Here is a 14266-nt window from a genome sequence, read left to right as displayed (position 1 = left end):
GCTATGTACAGCCCATGAATTCCATGCCTTGCAATGGCGTTCTCTTTTCCAATGTGTCCGGTAGAGAGCAAAGGAATTTTTACTCCTGGGTCATTGATCCGAACCTACATGAGTTGAAGGGGAGTTTTTATTAGCAAAGTTACAGTCAATCAAGGCACAATTGTTTATTAGAAATATAAACATAAGACACACAAAAAGGACATACAAAAATATTCCCTTTATGGACACAATGAGACTGTGAATGTCAGCCAGTGATTAGCCGGTTTTTGTTTGAATGTATAGTTAGAATTCTCATCCTTAAATAAGATGGTTTTTTAATTAAACCCTCATGTGTTAGATTAGATTTTAATTTTGGTAAGGGCGACATGACATGGCAAAATGTGCTCTAACACCATGAAGGAAGTTGAGGTTTCACCCCAAAGTCAATTGGCAATTGGGAGAGTGACCCAATTCTTTATAAGTCCTTACAAGGTTTCTTAAATTTCCAATATAGCACATTTCTTCACATCCTCGTGCTTTAAGAGAGATCATGCTTCATACCTCATTAAAAGATTAAAGGCACAAAATCATTTTTTTTCCCTATAGTTTGTTGGTTTTATCACTTTGGTTCATGTAATCAATTTTGATAAAATTGAAACTACGGGAACTAAAGTGGTAACTACATAGATCAAAAGTAAACTTTGCCAATATTAAACAAGGATTAACAATATGAAACCAATGCAAAATTTAAAGAGGCAAATGAAGTTTGTAATAGCCACGGATATCCGTGGCATGGGATATATCCACTATGCCTTGAATATTCGTGACTGTTAATGATGTTTTCTTTGTATTGTCAATTATAAATGCATGTCATCCAAAAGTTATTAGTATTTTTTGTATGAGTTTAGCATGGTATTAGCTTATGAATTTGAGCTTTAACTACAAATAATCTATAACTTATAAAGCCACTTACAAATTAAAGAACTAAACAACGAATCCAATGAATAAATGATTAATTACTTGGAACTGAATCCAAGATTGTTGCCCTTAGAAGATGGGGGACCTTCTAAACGAATATAGTCATACATAATTCCTTGGAAAGGACTTGTACTCCATGTTCGAGTTAGAAAAATGGTATTGTTCCCTTCCACCAGCTGAACACCAGGAACGTCGACATTGTACAGCCTATACAGCCCATGAATTCCATGCCTTGCGATGGTGTTATCGTTTCCAATCAGTCCCGTTGAAAAATGAGGATTGCTTGGTCGGAGGTCATTGATCCGAACCTTTGAAGAGTTGAAGCAAAATTTTCATTAGAATTTACTTGTAAGTCATAGTTAATGGGTATGAAATTTAGGGTTCAGATTCAAAGTCAAGAAGTAATACTTGTAAGTCAGAAACATGTGCTGTGGCTAGTGCTATTCGTAGTTTGTAGGTATTGTTCTTGTCCACAATGTCAAGTTTGAACTTAATCTGCCATGTTGATCCTTGGTATGTGTTATTATCTGTCTTCCTGTGGATAAAAAAAAGGGGAACATGCATGATATATAAATAGTTAAATGTGATCTTACAATTGAAAGAGTTAGGTTTTTAGCATATTAGAATAGTGTCTTAATATGTTTTCTAATTGAGTGTCACATGTTTAAATATATCAAACTCCATCTGATAACTTAACATGTCAGGATGTTGTAACATATTTACGTAGCATTACCCCGCCAATAATGAATTACCTGGTAACCTGAGCAAAGAAGAAATCTTTTCTATAATCGCTAACGCCCACGGTGTAAACCATGTCGTTGTGAGGATATAAATCTGCATATCTTTCCCACAATCCATATTGCCTAAACCTGCCATTTACAACAGAAGCCTGAATTTCATGACCTAGCTTATAATAAAAAATATAAATTCTGATAAAAGTAGATTATCAATATAGGAAGAACAAACCTGTCAGTGTGGTTGAGATAGAGCTTGTTAATGTACTTTGGGTTAGGATCAGGAACAAAGAATTCTGCTGCAGTTCGATCTGGAATGCCTATTTCCCATAGAGTCGGCCCACTTCTTGGAGGTTCATAAACGAGTGTACCCACATCTTTATCACAACCTGCAGGTTATTTTACATAAAATCACAGTGTAAATGGATTTATTTATTTATTTATATATAATAAAGAAAACTTAATATAAGTAAAAATTAAAAAAGAAGGTAAAAATAAGACCTGGAGATATGGTTACTTCAGCGTCATATCGATAATCACCAATTAAACCAGGAACATAGGCAAAAAGATTATAGGTGCCTGGACGGATTCCAGTTATGGAGAAGCAGCCTTTCTCGTCTGCTTTAGTCCAAAATTGATATCCCTGATGTAAAATTTAAAACATCAAGCTGTAAATTTCTATATCATTCATAAGTATATTTGGAAATTGGGTACATGTAATACTATTCATAATATACATAAAGAAGTTTCGGCTGAGAAATTCTTCAAATAAGCTTCGGTTTTACCATAGAACACTTGATTGCAAATATATGCATACCTTGCATTCAAATTGCCATGATCCAACATTTCCTGGAGCTGCCAACCCCACCAGGGTACCATTTCCGGGTAAGTCTTCATCACTAATATACCTACACAAGTGTATATATTGAACTTTCACTTTAATTTTCAAAGGAAATAAAGGGCGTACTATGTTAGCGTTGGCATAAACGAATTTATATGACAGAAAATAAAATATCAATCACCGAAAACTTGACTATGTTCACTGTTGATGTGTATATATGACGGGGCTACACAGGAGGATGTAAAATTCACGTACATTGTTGACTCAATCACTAACAAGCTCACAATGACATGGTACACAGACTTTTTAAAGACTTCCAAAAGAGGCTTTCAGAAATTAAGAACACATAAATCTCTAAATCAAATGCTTTGTTTCACAAGGGATATAATCCAATTGACACTTTCTTTTTTCGTTTTTGTTTTTTCCCATTAGGGTTCTATTTTCTAAATTGAAAACAAAACCTTACAAAATTTGAGACACAATTAATATATTAATATGATCACCAAAAGATATATAAATGTGCTATAATAACAAATAGTTACCTGTCATGGACTAGTAATCTGCCGCTCACACTACCTCGTTGATCCAACGGCAGAAAGTCCTTGGAAGCTGGAAAATCATATGGCCAGCTTTGAACTTCAACTTCCATCTGAAATGTGATACAAATTTTTCAGAGATGATATTTCACCCAATAAACAATTAAAATTGCAAAATAATTTTCTTTTAGAATTGTAAAAAAAATACAAAGAACGTATTTGGGTTTTTTTTTTAAATGTCAAACCTGCTGTTTAGCGTCTTCCCATAGCCGCTTAAGTGGGTCATCTCCATTCACCAAAGAATTAAGATGGATAAAAACGGGGCCGAAAACCTTCTTCCATGGCTCATTCGGCCCAAATTGTAATATCAAATCCGCTCCTGAGTAATGGGTGCTGTGAAATATCTGAAGGTACCATTTCAATCAAAGTTAGTACAATTCTACTTCTCGTTTTTAATAACCATTACGGCACGAATTAGGGCTCTATATCTTGATGCAATTTGAGTTGACCCGTATTTGGTTCGTTACCTAACCAATTAATTCGCCAATGGGTTCCTACCACAATAGTAGTGGATTTCCCGTCTTCCCTATGACACCCAGATCGAATTTTAGTGGGATTTCTTTCCTCCAATGTAACCCAAATGAACCAATCAATTTGTAAGAGAAACGAGCTGAGCTCAAGCAAAATATTATGCTCAAGTTTTAATGAACGAGCCGAGCTCGAATCAAGCTAGATCTATCTAGGCTGAAAAATAAACGTACTTACAGCAAGGGTGATGGGCCCAACATGGGAAGTAAGGCACTGTTTGAGAGGCCCACCAGATTTGAACTCTTCGCTAGGAGTAATCTGCCAGAACCCCATGGGTGGGTCAGTGACCGTGGATATCCATCCATGCACCCGATTGTTCTTGTTCTCAATTGAATATTGATACTTATCATCCACCTGCGCAAAATCGACCAAAAATGAACCAAGAAACCGTATGTACTATTATGGGATCGGATATTTGTTTTTCCTGTCTATCAATTTTATCGTATATGATTTAGACATTTGATAAGCGATTAATTTTATTTGAATTATGCTCGATCTAAATTCAGAGTATGACAATAATGTGAAATAATAATTATAAAAATGTTGTTTGTTAAGATTGTTAGAAGTTAGAAGAAATACTTCTCCTTTAAACTCTGGCTCCACAGGATTGACAAGCAAGACAGCCTCTGGGTAAGCTAGGGGTTGGCCTCTTTCTGCCGTCCGATCATCAGGAAGTGGCATGTATCTTTGTCTATTATCTGACATTGCCATGTAATGAAACCTACAACAAGATTTTTTATTTATTTAAAGGTGAAAAATATTAAAGAAAGTATTTTTGTTCCCTTTTACCAAAATCTAAGATCTACCCTTTTACTGACGAATGCTACTATTCAGTAATACATTTATCGATCACATTCTTGACCACCTCTCGAATATATGTGAGTCCACAAGTGATTAGTAATGCGGTCAATAAATGTGATACATATAGTATAATATTTTTTTTACAACTTAAAATATTATTATTAACCTACAAAAATTAATATATATTTTAATTCGGTAAGTACTGATGCATTTTATACACCATGTGTTGAGCAAGAGACTGGTATAGCTGGTGCCCCTCCATTGGGCGCTATATTTATTTTCGGTTCGGTTTCGGTGAGATTGAAAGGGTAAACATCATCATCTTCACGAGAAAGCATTTGTCTTTTGGATCTGACATCACGAGGAAGCTACCCCAGTATGAGTTTTGTTTTTTCCTTTTTGCTACTGTGTGAGTTTTCTTTTCTGCCTACTACATTCAAACTTTCACATTGGAATTAGAATTTTAATACGTTCTGTTTTGTCACCATCAATTAAATTGCCAACGTACAAATGCACCACCACCTCATGTCATCTACAATGCATTTCTCTAATTCCATGATTGGTTAGTTCCTTTTTATTATACTTTATGAGTGTGCTATTTGTACTATACAACCTCAGCACTCTAAAGTTGTTATATATATATATATATACCTTCTATTGAGGGATCTCTCAAATAATTTTATTTGAGGATCTCTCAAATAATTTTATTTGAGGACGCTTTAGACTATATAATTTTTTTCCCAATAATCCAAACCATTTATTTTTTAGGTTTCATTCATAGATCATCCTTACAAAAAATTAGACAAATTGAAAACCGTTTCGACATCCAATTGTGTCATATAAAATCAATGAACACGGTACTTCAAGAAAGTACTAAAATTTTAATAACTCAATTGAATGGTCAAATGATATCGGATTCAAGTGATTTTTTGTAGAGATGATCTTTGAATGAGTATCTACAAAATAGACAGTTTGGATTAGTGAAATACAATCCGAGTGGGGCCTACAAGGGTGTCCTCAAATAAGTTTATTTGAGGATCCTCAATGGAAGTCTCTCAGTATATTATATATATATATATATATATATTTATATACAAGCGATATTCTATTTTAATCTAATTTAAATTATGAGGAGGAAAATTTGAGCGGATGTGCATAATAGGAAGTACATCCGCTCTAACGTAAGCCCATATCTGCCTAAAATTGTTGTTACTTTATTTGGCCTAGACCTTACCTTTTATATACGGTAATATACTAATAATCAATTCGCTAATTTTATTGTAACAAATGAAGGGGGATGCAATTGGCACTCCAATAATGGTTGCCTAAAATAAAGAGAAAATGGATGAAGGGAAATTACTTGTCTTTTCTGAGCTTAAACACGACCCTGGTATTGGTCAAGTTGAAAGCAGGCCAATCCTTCAAGTGTTCATAGATACCGTACGTATAGAAGCCTGAGGAGTTGCGAAGCATAACAAACCTTGAAATTCACATTACTATTGTCACCATCAATTAATCATGAACTAATCACATACAATTAATAAAATAAATTCACCATAATTTTTCTTTCAAACTGACCTTTTGTCAATATTTAGAGGCACAAACTTTCCTTCTAGAGAGGGATCCCACATTCTGGTGAATGAAAGCTCTATCTGGTTCTCAGTTTCCACAATCACTGTAAAATTGGTTGTTTCCATCCTGCAAATAGAGCAACTAGTTTTCAGTTTTATGTGGAACTTGGAAATGAAATTTTTTTCGGAGTCAAATTGTGAATTTGAGATCATAAAATGAAAGTGGATGTTACAATAAGTTCGTAGTATTTTTCGATGAATTTTTTGGAGTATGATGATTGTTTGGTGAATTTTGAATCTAAAGGTCCCAAGGCTTGGACTAGGTCCGTGATTGAACACAATAGTTGAATGGCCATGTCCAAGTTAGGTGGTCTCAAATATCGAGTTTGGCAACTAGAATGCAATGCATGTATAGTGATGTAAAATTGGTGAATGAGAAAGGAGCACAAAAAGAATGAAAATGAAAATAAAAACTAAAATCTAAAACATTTTCAAGTTGTTTTAAAAAATAAGGGTGATTTTGAAAACTATAAATTTCACTTTTTTTTAAAAACGAAATCTGTTTTGAAAATGAAAATGAAAAATGAAAAAGTTACCAAACAGATCCTAAACTTTTAATTTTTGAAGGAGATGTTTTTCACACTTCCAGAATGTCATCATGAACTTGAAATTGAATATTGAATATTTTAAAACACTCACAGAATTAGTGCACGATAATCCTCTAGTGTGCATAATAATTTTTTTCAGCCTCTTTACACGCTTGCACTGTGAAGCATACATCCAATAATTTTATTATTACTAATAATTTTTATATAACAAAAGTGATATTGTTTTATTTATTTATAATACAAGCAAATCTAAACTACAAGGGGAGGAAGATTTCTCTCTCTCACACACACACACTACTAAAGTGTTGTGGCATTTGAACCTGAGAATAGTTAGCGTCCTTTTCTAATGGGCTACACCGGAAGTGATATTTTATTACTAATTGTAGCCAAATTTCAAAATATCTTTTTTTTTTTTTTTTTGGGGATAAAAATACCTTTTCAAATAGGAGTATAATACCCCTTGTAGGCATCCATTTATTACAAAAGATGCTAAGGTCGATATTTTATTACTAACTATAGCCCAATTTCAAATCACCTTGTCAAATAGGATTATAATACCTCCAATTGTATTTCTTCCAATTATCAATAAATTCTCTCTCGTTCTGTTGAAGTTCTCTATATAAAAAAAAACCCCTTGTAACCATCTATTTATTAACCAAAAAAAAAAAAACCTAAGGTTACAAGATTTGTGCAACCATCCATAAAGTTTACGTTAAATATATCAATCACAATTAATCTAAAAAATGTTTCCTTTAGTTTACAAAATTTGATATCCTGTCGTCATGTTTTCAGTTTTCATGTTAAGGGTAATTGTTCCTAACCATTGAATTACAAGCCGCGGCCCCTTGCTCTAACAAGCATTATATTATCAAATTGTATGCATTTTTTTGGTGGAAAGTATATCAAATCGTATTTAATTTTAAAAACACATTTGAAGAAGAATCTACACTATCAATGCGTGGTTGAAATTGATATATGAGAATGCTAAGCTACTGGCAAGAGAACAGTAATACAATTAACAATAAAATTAAAGGAGGTTAGCTATCATTAAGTTGCATGACTTATAGTATAAGAAAGGACAGAAGCACACCTATCAAATTCGCCTTTTTTTCTTTTAATTTCTGGCGCATCCCAAACCAGGTCCCAATACCTGCAAATAGCTAATACATAAGCATGCGTGTATGCATATACATTGCCCCAAAAAGGCTAACTTTCAACCCCCCGCATATTAAAATTAAATCATCCAACCCTAAACCGAGATTAGCAATAGACAAAGATGTGTACGCTCTTAAGCTAAGTTTCCATCATTCGACATGAGATACTCTCAACAATTATGCAGTACCAAAATAGAAGTAGCATTATTGTTTACATATATTTTCAACCGTATCTAAGTTTTTCTCTTCTAAGTCAACAACTATAGCCAATACTGATCCATATAAAGAAATCTTCATTATTTGAAATCCAATTTGAGGGAAGAGGCCTTACCCTCTATTGGAATCTTCATTAAGAATTTCAAGCAAATTGTCGACGCCATTATATTGAATTCCGGTGATCATCCCGGCTGGTTTTGATACCGTCACCTGGAGAATCCCATTATCCATCACCACCTGCCCAAATAATTCATAAATTAAGATATCATATTATGACACTAACAAAAACGACGTCGTCTCGTCAGTCCAAAGTGTACCAAAAATGCTTACATCTTGTTCACGGATATGCAACTGCAGGCCTGTGATATTTTGCGCAGCAGCGGCTGGGAAAGTCACGGCCTGGATTAAGAGAACGATGAAACACAACTTTACCGACAGCCATGTTTTCGAGACGGAAAAAGCGTCGCCTTTTGGTCCCTTTCCTGATCTGACATGAAAGGTCGACATGTGAACCGTGAAGGCAAAGGTCGAGATCAGGAATGTTGAAATATTGGCCAAGTTTCCGTGAACATGAAACAAAAGAATATAAATAAATTAAAATATAATAATATTGTCTTGTGATTTCTTTACTTTGTCGCCACCAGTTTCTGTGTTTGGTGAACCAACAGACGGGGCATGCACTAGTCGTTGGTGGAGAAAAGTATATATATGTATATTTGTGAAGCGATCTATGATAAAAAGGTTCATTTGAAAAACTTAACTTGTTTTCTAGTATATTATAGGAAAGTTATTGTGCGGATACGGTTTAGAAAGATGCGTTTTTATTCTTTCTTTTTGGGGTTTCATTGCTTTTATTTATTTTCAAATTTATTCATGTATTGAGGAGAAAGTTTAGAGATGATTGATTGGTATTCGTACGTCTTTCCTTTTTGGCTTTTTTATTTTAAATATTTTATTTCGTTTGTATCTTTGGGAAAACTTTTAATTTATTTTTTCCGGGATTTGTTTTGTCTGTAAATTCAGGAAGAAAAGGGGTGTCAGTTCACCAAATTGGAGGGCAATAATCCTTACACCCAAGGGGGGACCCGTCCTATATATGGGGAGGGTGTGTGGTGGTGGATAATCGGATATGGGAACATGGATCAGGTTGTAGAAGCCCGAATCATGTTTGGGTATGGGGACGGGGATTGGGTATCTCATGATCCGAAATATTTGATTTTTAGATCTTTATTTAATTATTTTTGTACAAATTTACTCAAATCAAATATTTTAGTTATTAGGTTTTTTATGAATAGAACGTTTTCAATAAACAATGAAATATTCATGATAAGTCACTAAAAGAGTTAGTCCGATAGTGATATAAGAGTTAATTCATGTCACTGTTGAATGATGACTGGACCAATTTGTCCAATTGTAGAGACATTGGACTATTTTAACATTTAATTACTATATTAGTGGATATCTTCATTTAATAAATGTTTTGTTGATTTTAGAATTTAAACTTTTATGAATGGAATGGAGAACTTGATCCTCGATGGGGTACCCCCTATGTAACATCGATACGCAATTAAAAAGGAGGAGGGGGAAGGGGGAATTATAGAGTACTATAGTAGTACGACTACATGGTACATCTTACGTGTTATAATATAAGTTAATATTTATTGATACTATTCCTTAAAAGGAGGACAAATAAACCATGTCATACACCTATATTATGACACATACAAGATGTACCACGTGACCATATGTCACACCCCAATTATTTTTTTATTTTTTATTATTTGGGAATGTGAGGTAAAAGAAAAACTAAAACTAAAAATTTAATTACCAAGAAACATGAAGATTGAACATAAACTTCCATTTAAGTCAAAGTAATTTACATTGTATTATTACAAGCAAAATAACAAGAAAGTAACAAACTTTTAACAAAACACTCAAAACTATCCATAATCCATTCTTCTTGTTTCCTCAGCAAAAACTACACTTCAGTTTCAAAGCCTGCAATAGATTCAACAAGGGGTGAGCATTACATGCTCAGTAGGGGTCCTATGTCTTATGTGATTAGTGAGATTTATAATGTACAATTTATACAATGCATGAATGAACTTCAATTCTACCCAACCCGTTAATCTATATAATAGGGCAAGCAAATCTGCATGTCCCATACCATGCATTTTACCACTGTGATTCCGAATGCCCCATTATATAAACTAACACCCATTTCAATCATCCCATAATTCCCCTTTTGCTAGTCATCTTGTCTACACCATTGATCTCCAAGTCCAAATCACCCAATCGACAATTATACCGCCGATTTCTTAATCTACTGTGCACACGGGCTCGCTTGAACTTGGTCCCTACAATGGTTAGACTCAACTACACAAAAGATACTTCCCATTATCCTCTTTTCCATAATTTCTTTATGAACCCAAAAATTCCAACCACCACCGACAACATATGAATATGTCAAAATTCATCAAATTATAATGATAATTGACAACATGCATACATCTAATATCAAGGATAACAATCAAACAATATAACCAAGCATAACAACAATCAAATATTATCAAGCCTAATGTAATATTTACAATATTTAATTAACTCAATGTATGCAAAACAAAACCTCCCCAAAAAACCCCTACCTCGAATCCAAAGCTATTGTACACTTCCTAGTTGAGCTTTTTCCAAAATCTTATCACACTTAGTTTTCACTCTCGAATTTTTAAGAAACTAACATAACTTTGAAGAACCTATGATTCAATAACTACTAGTTAGAACTTATATATAGTAGGTTAGAGTCGGCAAAACAATAGTAGATGAAGCTTTAATATTATGCCACCTAACTAACCTAGGGATCTCTAGGCTACAATCCTATGATTTATAGACTAAATTGGTGGCTTGAAGGAAAACTGCCACTCCATTTAGTTCTTAGCTGTTGGTTTCCGGGGAGTGCTTAGTAGCACTTTCCAAATACATTTATATATGAGAACATCTATAATTCTTACACCTCAACTCAAAACATACCACCTCATCTTCAATTGGTTTTTGAAGACTTCAGAATGCAACACGTCAAAGTTTAGTAGGCACCAATATATTTCTAAAAGCTTTTGTGTGTATATTAAATATTAAAGGAATTACTATAGTTAAAATCATAACAATGAGGTTTGATAGGCTAAAGCTGGATTCACACAGCTTACCATTCAACTAACTAATATATATATATATATATATATAGTTTTGAAAATTAATAATTATAAATATCAATTTTATGAAATATTACAATATGGGATTTCACACCATACTACTGTAATATTTTATTATTTCTCTATGACGAAACAATAACACAAAAAGAGTAGCCCTTCAAGATGAGGGATATCCAAAGCCAACCCAGATTTGTGGTAGAGACAATAGATCTACCAAAGGAATCGTCATAGATTCCCCAAAACTCGGAGAACATCGAGGATCAGGCGAGATGCGGGTTTTCCCCCAATCTAGAGCTCTCTCTCTCTCTCTCTCTCTCTCTCTCTCTCTCTCTCTCTCTCTCTCTCTCTCTAATAGTTGGCATTTTGGTTTGAGTGTTAGGGGTGTGTTGTTCCTTTAGGACGGACCTATAAGAGCAGTTCCACCGGTGCCACAGCGCTGGTGGGGAAAAAAGCAAAAATGGGTTTCAGCGATGAGCCCAGCTGGGCAAGGAATGGGTCCTATGAACTCGGGCGAAGGCCAGTTCAGCCCGAGGTCCAAAACTAGGGCTAGTGATGATGTCATCGCGACGCCAGTCATCATCACCCACTCATGTGATTTTTTTCTGTTGCCACATGGCGTCATTTGGGCTCTCCCATCTGATTTTTTCCTCCAATCCAACGACAGTCAATTTTTTTGCAATAAAATACTGAAAAAATTTCTGAAATTTTTTTAAAAAATACCCAAAATGTAATGAATTTTTTTCTATAAATACCAGCCAATTTTTTTTAAAAAAATTTATCAAAATTTGAAATTGAAAATTTTATCCAATTATGAGATATGAATAGTATTGGCACGTAAGAACCCGAAAATATTATCCAAATTAATTATTGGGGTAAAAAAATTTGTGAAAAAAATAAAAAAATGAATAGTAATTGCCCTTAGCCATGGCAACGGCTGGAAACACAAAATACTATTTGCAAGGGCAACCACTATTCACGTGAATAGTGGCTGCCCTAGCTCCTCCCTTGCCATGGCTAAGGGCAAATGGGTGGAGTTGCTCTAAAGAGACTAAACTGGGCTATAGCCTAGGTGGGTTTTTATTTTGTAAGTCGAAAATTTCATCCAGCCCACCTGCTAGCTTTTATAATGAGGGGGATTTTGTTGAGGGGGTTCAATGTGAGGTTCCATCCCACCATTCATTCATTTAACAAGTTTCACTCCAACACTTTCTCTCTCTTGTTGGATGGTGGTATAGACCGCCACATTGAACCCCCTAACCAAAATAACCCAACATTATAGCATTTCCGCAATCTTATATGAGTAATGCTACACTTACCACATTTTTATCCCACATTTCTATACCACATGATGTGGCATGTCCATATTATATGTCACATCTATTAAATAAATGAAGTGTATTTTAATTAAGACAATAAGAAAAACAAATATTATAATAAATCATAAAAGAAAAGAAAATATTAAATAATTGTAATTGATGTGGTTGTCCACCTCAACTGCCACATAAGATGGTATATAGATGTGGTATACGAATGTGATAAGAGTAGCATTATTCATCTTATATAGGACATATATACTAACATGGCCCACTCAAATTAAAATCTTTAATCTTAACAGTGCAAATTTTTTTGTTGGGCGTAAAAATCTTTGTGATAAATTTATTATATTTTTTGGGTTGTTGATTAGTGATTTCTCTTTATAATCTCAATTAAGGACAATAATATTTGTTTGATTTCTTTATTATATGAATTCTGAAATTTCTTTATTTCCTTCGATGTGTAGGTAAAGTAAATTTAGCTCACCTCATTTTAAAATTCTGAGTCCGTCCTTGATCACTCGTTTAATAATTCATGAAAATCCCAATTGAAAACAAACCTAAATATCTTTTCATATAAATCCTAAAATACTAATCCCCTGATCAACCTGAAAGCCTTAATTCCTAATATTATAATACAATATAATTTTGAAGAAAAGTTGAACTGCTCCGGCCGCAGAGTCAGTGATTTTTTTTTTTTTTTTCTGTAAGGAGCAATAATATACTAAACTCACACACACAACCAATGGGTGCTTTGCAAGTGATTTTTTTTATTTTTATTTTTGGTTCATAGGGAGGCATGTGAAGAAATGATGTCACAGTAAAGGTGATAATTATGAGTGAATTTTTAATTTGGAGAGTTCGATCCGCTATAAATTTGTTAATGGGAGTAATTATCACATTGAAAACATGGCATGCATCACATGATGTTGGTTTGAAATATATGTACTAGTGGAAAGAATGTAAAACTCAGATTGAGACAAATTGTGGTGGGTACATCCCTAATTATTTAGATTATCGTGCTATTATAGTTGAAGAAAAAGACCAATATCCTCATAATTGGCAAATATTCTTTTACGGTGCATAAACCATGGTAACAGTTGGGTTTAACTGTTTATGACATGTTTATTTTAGGGTGCTGATTTTTTCACTCTCATTTTATTCACTTACACTCCCTTTTGTTTTTTTTAAATACTTTTTACTCTAACAAAAAAAAGAGTGTAAGTCAAAAGAGGAGTGAGAGAGCATATAATTTCCAACAAAGGGAATGTAAGTGGACAAAAGCGGAGTGGAAAAATCAGCTCCCTTATTTTAATGTAAGATTAACGTTTTTCTAAGTAGCATAATATTTTAGTCGAGCTTAGCTTGTTTATTTTATTAACAGAGTTCGAACGAGCCAAAAAACAAGCAGAAAACGAGTCGAATTTGAAGTGAGTAGAGCCCGTTTACATTCCTATAACCCAATTTGATTAATATGCAGAAGAGAATTCATTTTTGTTGAATTTCTTTCTTTCCTTTTGTTTTTGTTCCTTTTTTACCTAAGGCCATTGAAAAATACTTGCAAATATGGGAAATGTAGAGGAGCAAAAAACAAGTACATCCCCCTTTTTTGTGTGGTGTCTTGTCTTTTTGGTCTTCTTGAGATTTTTCCATATTCGTTAAGTTACATTTAGATGAAGCGATTTAAAAGAAAGAACTTGGGGTTGACAACTAGGATAAATTTGCTTTAAAAACAAAAATC

General features: G+C 33.8%; 1 protein-coding gene across 1 annotated transcript; it reads right to left on the bottom strand.

Moving 5' to 3' along the window:
• Positions 1-906: 906 nt before the first annotated feature.
• LOC103319455 (uncharacterized) lies at positions 907-8590 on the bottom strand. Its single transcript, XM_008220996.3, has 15 exons — positions 8337-8590; positions 8122-8243; positions 7727-7786; positions 6036-6155; positions 5818-5937; positions 4236-4377; positions 3834-4010; positions 3314-3472; positions 3075-3181; positions 2509-2599; positions 2193-2334; positions 1924-2080; positions 1710-1826; positions 1366-1492; positions 907-1265 (listed from the first exon to the last, which is right to left on the bottom strand). Exons 1-15 carry the CDS (start codon positions 8511-8513, stop codon positions 996-998), a joined length of 2088 nt encoding a protein of 695 aa, XP_008219218.3. The 5' UTR covers positions 8514-8590; the 3' UTR covers positions 907-995.
• Positions 8591-14266: the final 5676 nt, after the last annotated feature.

This window comes from Prunus mume, linkage group LG2, assembly GCF_029339155.1.
Source record: "Prunus mume cultivar Tortuosa linkage group LG2, ASM2933915v1, whole genome shotgun sequence".
NCBI classification, from domain to species: Eukaryota; Viridiplantae; Streptophyta; class Magnoliopsida; order Rosales; family Rosaceae; genus Prunus; species Prunus mume.
This window is presented reverse-complemented; position numbering and strand designations above follow the sequence as displayed.

Coding starts and splice junctions, on each gene's coding strand:
- LOC103319455 (XM_008220996.3), bottom strand. CDS start 8,513: ATGTCGACCTTTCATGTCAGATCAGGAAAGGGACCAAAAGGCGACGCT. Junction 2,335..2,508: donor CATGGCAATTTGAATGCAAG/GTATGCATATAT, acceptor ATTTTACATCAG/GGATATCAATTTTGGACTAA. Junction 2,081..2,192: donor TGAAGTAACCATATCTCCAG/GTCTTATTTTTA, acceptor AATAACCTGCAG/GTTGTGATAAAGATGTGGGT.